At 48.7% G+C, this 7,371-nt stretch overlaps 1 protein-coding gene across 1 annotated transcript; it reads left to right on the forward strand.

Moving 5' to 3' along the window:
- The first annotated feature begins 451 nt into the window (after positions 1–451).
- LOC134467103 (putative nuclease HARBI1) lies at positions 452–1,507 on the forward strand. The gene has a single exon (XM_063221024.1). The coding sequence runs from the start codon at positions 452–454 to the stop codon at positions 1,505–1,507; it is 1,056 nt and encodes a 351-aa protein (XP_063077094.1).
- The last annotated feature ends 5,864 nt before the right edge of the window (positions 1,508–7,371 follow it).

Below are 7,371 nucleotides of genomic sequence, written 5' to 3' on the forward strand. Positions count from 1 at the left end.
ACGGCCACGTTTTTTACCGGCGTCGGTGAAAATACATTGAAACCTATCTGTCCTTACACACCAACCGGCGGTAGTCGGGCGTCAGCGGCGCGGGAGCCGGCTCCGCGCCGCGCTGCATTTGGAAAATAGAACCCCAGCGTATTTTTCACGCCAGCAACCGGCGGTGTCTCATTCAAATGAATGGCAAAGTAGCACGCTAGCTTTAGCTGTGGGGAGGGTTTTGAACAGGACTGGCCGCGCACGCTGACGCTGTCAGTGTGCAAGGCAGAGAAAAGCACGCCGGCCAAAACTAAGCAGAAAGACCGCGTCCGTCCTGCGAACGTTCCGTTTCGGTATGTTTTGGCCCTAACAAGTTACCACCCATTGCTAGTACACCCTAATTCACAACAGCTGGATCATTACCTAGACCCTATAAATTCCTTGATTACACGTCAGAAGGTAGGACAGAGAGATGGCAGCGCTGTTTATGTTCAACCAGCGTCGTAGGCGCCGCAGAAGCGAGGCGACATATGTGAACGCTTTCATACGCGTCAATTTCGACCCCCTACACGTCCTGACGGACGAGGCCATACTGCGCAAATACTGTTTGTGTAGACCTCAGATAGAGGAGCTGGTGGAGCTGCTGACACCACACCTTCAAAGGCCCACCCGAAGGAGCTACGCGCTATCACCATCTGTGCAGCTGCTGGCTGCACTGCGCTTTTACGCTTCGGGCAGCTTATTTGAGGTGGTAGGGGATGGTCTAGGCATGAGTCGGGCATCGATCAGCAGGTCCGTGACTGCTGTTACTGAGCTGCTGCTCAGACTGCTGCCCGAGATGGCCTTTCCGACGACGCCTGAGGAGATTGCGAGGACCAACCGCGTGTTCCACGCGGTCGCTGGGATCCCTCGGGTGATCGGAGTTGTAGATGGTACGCTCGTTCCAATCGCCAGGCCCACACAGACCGAGCACCTCTATGTGAGTAGGAAAGGCTTTCACGCCCTGAACGTGCAAGTGGTGTGCGACGGCCGGGGTGTCTTCACTGACATCGTGGCAAAGTGGCCGGACGGCACCCACGATGCCTTTATGTGGGCCAACTCTGGGCTGTGTCAGGTGGCAGAGGGTGGTGACTTTGGGGGTTGCTGGCTTCTCGGAGACAGTGGCTACCCATTACGCCCCTTCCTGCTCACCCCTCACCAGCAGCCAAACACAGACGCAGAGGCACGTTTTAACGGGGCGCAGAGTACAACCCGTGCCATTGTGGAGCGATCCATAGGGGTATGGAAACAGCGGTTCCGTTGCGTCAGCAAGACAGCGGGTGGCGTTCAGCTAAACCCAACAAAGTGCTGTTCTGTGGTTGTCGTAACTGCGCTGTTGCACAACATGGCGCTCAGGGCCAATGTCCCACTTCCAGAAGGTGAGGAGATGGCCTTGGATCCGGATCTCCCAGATCCGCCTAACCAAGATGCCAATCCTCAAGGCCTGGAGGTGAGGGCTCGTTTGGTGCGCCACATGTTTGGGCCCTGATGCGTCCCCCCCCTCCCCCTTTCCCTTCCCCTTTTGCTTTGTTTGAGTTGTCCCTTTTTTCCCGTTGTTATTTTAGTTGGTTGTTTTGCTTTTATTTCTTTTTTTAAAACATTTTTTTTACAGTTGCACAAGCACAAACGCATACACTTCCCCCACATACACATTATTTGGTTACCCTGCTGATGTTGCTGAGGAGAAGGTAGAGATGGCGTCCGCGCCTTTGTCTTATTTGAGAAGTTTCGTTCGGTGCGTAATTCCAAACAAAAAATGCACTGTGAAGAAAAAGGAGTCGCACACAGGGGCTTGATGCTGTTCAGTGAATAAACAAGAAAGTGGGAAGCAAACGTTACGGGTCTAGCCCATCATCGTCAGTGTTCCCAAAATCGGATTTTGTGAACACTGGTGATGGGCTAGACCCGAAACGTTTGCTTCCCACTTTGTGTTTTGGCTTCTCTTTATGTTCAGCCTTTACCTGTAATATAGTTTCACTGAACAGCATCAATATCCTATGTTGCTGAGGAGGAAAATTGTGCACATTCCAGTTCACCATTTCTTTCCAGTGACACGCCATGGCCCTTTTAATCCCCTTACGAACGTGAACTTTACTCTGTTGTGACAAAGACAAAAAACAAATCAAATTACTTCAAGTGCGGTCCTCTCATTGGCAAAACCTAGTGAAATTTCCAAACATCTTCATTGACCATGCGTTTGCATCTACGCAGGTTACTGAAATGTGCACGCATCTCGAAAAGCATTTTGAAAGATGTGCACACATGGAAAAGCAGTTATACTGTAACATTTGGGCAATGTGGTAATGAATAACCCATAACATCCATACATCCACGTCTCTCTCTCTGTGCGCAAAGAGACTGTATCCACGCATGCTGTGTTGTGTGTGCGCGTGTGGACCTGTGCCTCGCTGCCGCACACGCAGTCACGTTAAGGCCAATTAACTGCTTTTCACCTGAATATTACAAACACAGAGAATGGTGCCCCGATTTACACAAAGAAAGACAGAACGACACAATGCGCTGTGTTGTTGTCTGGTTTCCCTGACTGAACTGCTGATTGAGGCTCCGTGCACCATGAGAATTAATAAAACATATCAGGATGTTTATGTCATTTTCCAGTCGGCACGTCTTTACGCGCGCAACGTAAGCAAAGGTGGAACTGCCATTATTGCCGTTGTACATAAAGCCGCACAGGAAGGGATGGAATTGGATGGATGAAGTAGTAGTCCTATGGAAGGGGTGGTCAATGCCTGTAAACATGGCACATTGAAAGTCCTTCAACGTCGGAAAATACCTGTCAAAATAATATCCCCAAAACCCACCCCATTGAAGGTGGTGAAAGGTAAGCACAAATTAATCGCGGCTGCGTTTAGTGTCTGTGACAAGATTTCGATTCCCTCAGTAAGATACATAAAGCGCAGGTGCCTATTCCTCTGCAAAACTGTTTATCCACCCTCTCTATGTGCGTAAAGTGGTCGATCTATGCGTGGTGTTGTGCGCGCTTGTGGAGCTGTGGCATCCGAGAGTCTTTGCCTCGCAGCGACGCACGCAGTCACCAAGTAGCCTAACTGACTGCTTTTCACCTACATTTTACAAAGACACAAAACGATGGCACAATTTACACACAGAGAGAAAGAAGGACGCGCTGTGTTGTTTCCTGATCCTCCTGACTATACTACTGACGGACACTTCGTGCGCCATGGGCCATGGCGCTATTTGGACTGTGCGCTCACTGCCGGAACAACATTTGTTTTAACAGTAGCCTATTGGCCGGCTGCTTGTGACGGGAGCGTACCAATGTTCCCACGCCCCATCGGTCCCACAGCCCATTGGTCCCACGGCCCACTGGTCCCACAGCCCATTGGTCCCACAACCCATTGGTCCCACAGCCCATTGGTCCCACGTCACTAAGACTTTTTTTCATTATTTAGGCCCATTGGTCCCACAGCCCATTGGTCCCACAGTCCATTGTTCCCACAGCCCATTGGTCCCACATTGCTTTTTTATTTGAATTTTTAGGCCCATTGGTCCCACGGGACTCACTAGTTCGACGCCCTTTCGGTACTTACCGCTTACGTCATACGACCCTAACCCTAACCTTAAACCTAACCTTAACCCTAAACCTAACACTAACCTTAAATCCCTGGTAAATTGATTACCATGTGAAGTACAGAGAGGGCGTCAAACTAGTGGGTCCCTTGGTCCCACAGCCCATTGAACTGTTTGTGATGTGGGACCAATGGACTGTGGGACCAACGGACCTAAAATTAAATTAAAAAATCTTAGTGATGTGGGACCAATGGGCTGTGGGACCAATGGGCTGTGGGACCATTGGGCCTAATTTTGAAAAAACGCAAAAGTCTTAGCAATGTGGGACCAATGGGCTGTGGGACCAATGGGCCGTGGGAACATTGGGCTGACCCCCTTGTGACAGGCATGTATTACAATAGTAGAAGTGAAATGAATAGTCGAATATTATGAACACTATGAAATAAGAACGGGAAGAAGTGTCCAGTTCTTGTCATCACGCTTGCCTTTCCGAGTGCCTTTCCATTACGCACTGTTCCAACAGGCTATGCAGTTGCATACTGTCCATTTTTTAACTTGTTGTAGCCCACGATGTAGTTTGGAGTTCTTGTAGACTAAGGCATAGGCTACAATGCAAGGAAAGCGAGAAGGATCACCGCACATTGGTGGCCTTTTAGAATAAAGCCATTTTTTTTTTTACATGTAGCCTATTTCCATGTATCCTATGCTTATCCTATTGGGGTTTAATCAAAATATACTGATTTTTCCTGCATGTGTGGAGATAGGTCAGTGGTTAAATATTCTGTATTCAGACGATATGCTGCTTTTGGTGTGGTTTCAATTCCCGATGGTAGGCTAATCAAACAAGGTCATTTTATTGGAGCCGCTTTAGGCGTAATTGATCGGTGGCCGTGAAACACGATTGTGGAACATAGAATTTCCTACTATATTTGGACAATATTTTTTCCCCATATTTGAACACTGTTGGTGTGATTTTTTTCCGCCCTGTTCGTAACATGAGTAGATTTTGTGTAGTATGGGTCAGGGGCTTGTGCACTTGGTGGCAGTAATCGATCGATGTTGCTTCGACTCTGCCTGAACTCGCCCAAAACCACGAGCAAGAGTGACGTGCATCCCAAAACAAAGGTGAACTACCTAACCATGCTATTCGTTCCAATTCCGACAGTAGTACTGACGAACAGCCCCTACTTCGTTTTGCAGCAACACCGGAGTCGTTCGCTTCAGCATCGGACGAACGACTAACTACATTACTTGTAAACATTGGGACTTTGTAAGTCCGAACAAAGTGTTCCAGAAACAGTTTTGTCGCACCTGAGTCGGTAGTTGCTAGTTAGTTAGCAACGAAGGTTTCGAGAATCGTAGCCCTGATCTGACAATGGCAAACGACAACAACAAAAGACCACGGAAGCCACATTTTCCCCCCCAGGAGCTGTCTGCATTGGTGGCTGAGGTCTTTGACCACAGGGTCATTCTATTCTCACCGTTTAAGACCTCAGTCACCAATGCGGACAAAAAATTAGCGTGGGTGGAGGTGACGTGGAGGGTCAATGCGGTGGGCGAGGTCCGCATCAAGCGGAGGGACTATTCCACCGTTGTGAAAAAGAAGGCTGCCGCTCTCAAGAGAGAGATGCCGAAAACTGGTGGTGGCAGCAGTCTGCCTCCTCTCTCTCCTAAGGAGAAGGTGCTTGCGGTGTTGGGTCCCCGAGGCGACTGAAGGCACTCGTGGGGGGGGGGGGGGGGGGGGCAGCCACCCCCCAGTCGCCTGCTGGGCTCAACATCTGCTGTAAGTACTATGTATTTTATGAGTCTGTCCATATACTGGATTTCCATGATAACTTATTATATAAACTTAGAAAAAAGAGCTATTGTCTATACTCAGAGAAACAATCAGTTCATTGTTTATGTGAACAGACCACCATAATATTAATAATGTGCTTCCTTTCCCCTTGCTGCTCACATGGACACCAAGGCACCTTCGGCAGCCTTCACACAAGTTCCTCCACTTGAAGCGGGCCTCTCTACTGACACTAGTGAGTGCCCTGTCCCACCCCCCGGAGAAGCAACAACATCTGGCCCTGCGCACACCATTGCCACCTCCACCTCAACATCATCCTCCACCTCAACTCGACACCACCCTGCAAACTCCACCTCCTCCATCAACCAACCCAACAGTCCTCCAAACATCACCGTTCACTCCACTCCACTCTCCATATCAGGCAACCAACCCAGAACTCCACCGTCATCCAATACAGTCACCAGACCCATCAGCCCAACCTTCACCTACAACCCCTCATCCTCCCCAGTCGCTTCACCCTTCCACAGCAACACAGTGCCTGACCCTGCTCCCAACTATGCACACCCCAGGGCTGCCTCCTCACCTCCCTCTGGCCTCAGGAGCCTCCAAGCAGAGTGCAGGGACCCTTGCGGATGCAGTGCGGAGCTCCTGGGGTATGAAAGGGAGAAGATCATGGTGGGGAGAGCCATCAGGGAGGAGCTGGTAGCCCTGGGGGACAAAGCAAAGGACATGATGGCCCAAGCAGAGAAAACCATCAGGAATCCCTTGCGGCCATCAGGGAGCAGGGTCAGAGACACCACAACCAGTTCATGGACCTCCTCACTATAATCCAGCAGCAAGTCACAATACCTTCTTTCACACTTCACCTACCACAAGGTATGGCATTGTCTTTCTATAATGTGAGTTTTAAATCAGTAATTACAAATCGAACATATGTTTAGGGTAGCCATTGTGTAATGGAGGTGCAGTGAATATCACAGGGTTGCAGGTTTGAATGCCACCCTTAATGTTCCCTACACCTCTATCAGTGGATGAAGTGCCCTTGGGCAAGCCACCTAACCCCATATTGCTTCAGGGACTGGAACCATTACCCTGTAAATTATTGAATTGATCTGTATAGAAATGACGGCTTAGTGTAATGTAATGTAATGTGTAAAGACTTACTGTGCTTATACTGTACATACAAAACACTTAACATCATCTTTTTGTGTGGATTTCACAGATCACCAGAACACGGACACGCCATCCCCACATCCTTCACAACCTCCACCCCCACAAGACTTAAATAAATATCACGTATATCTAAATGAAACTGCTTCTTTCTGTTGATTTCCCCACAATGAATTACACTACTTTGTGTTGCAAAGAGGTTGTCTTAAGGGTTACATTACTGTAGTTTAGACAGAACAATTACAGTGTGAAGGACAAGGAATGGGAAATACACTTGGAAATGTTTGGTAAACCTCAGTCCACACTCAAACACAGGTCCCTGGTGCAGCACACCAGCTAACAGAAAGTTCACCTGTGTGTGTGTGTGTGTGCGTGCGTGCGTGTGTGTGTGATAACAATCGCATCCAGTATATCATATTACAATACCATTCATTACACCGCATTACGTAAGGGTTAACGTTCGGCGAGAAGGTCGCTACCGTGGAATAGCAGCACGACAGAGAGAATCTTTAGACCCCGACGCGGAGCGGAGGGCTCTTGTTCTCTCTGAAGTGCTGCTATTCCACAAAGCGACCGACTCGCCGAATGTTAACCCGCTTATTATATGGATATACTTAAATGATTCACACATGGTGGGGACATTTCTTTATTTAATGTTACGTTTATTATCATTTTTCATGTCAAAAGATTGTTGCTGCGCAAAACAAAACAGTGCCGTTGTGGAACACCGCTAGGCAACAGGTACCCAGGACAACAGGTGTTGTCTTTTACAGCAGCTGATTAGAGTCTTGTTGAAAAGTCGCTTTAGCAGTGAAAAGTCTTGTTGCCATTGACAGCGG

Source organism: Engraulis encrasicolus, chromosome 17 (assembly GCF_034702125.1).
Source record: "Engraulis encrasicolus isolate BLACKSEA-1 chromosome 17, IST_EnEncr_1.0, whole genome shotgun sequence".
Classification (NCBI taxonomy): Eukaryota; Metazoa; Chordata; class Actinopteri; order Clupeiformes; family Engraulidae; genus Engraulis; species Engraulis encrasicolus.

Bases quoted from the DNA above. Each gene is read 5' to 3' on its own strand.
- LOC134467103 (XM_063221024.1), top strand. From the start codon at position 452: ATGGCAGCGCTGTTTATGTTCAACCAGCGTCGTAGGCGCCGCAGAAGC.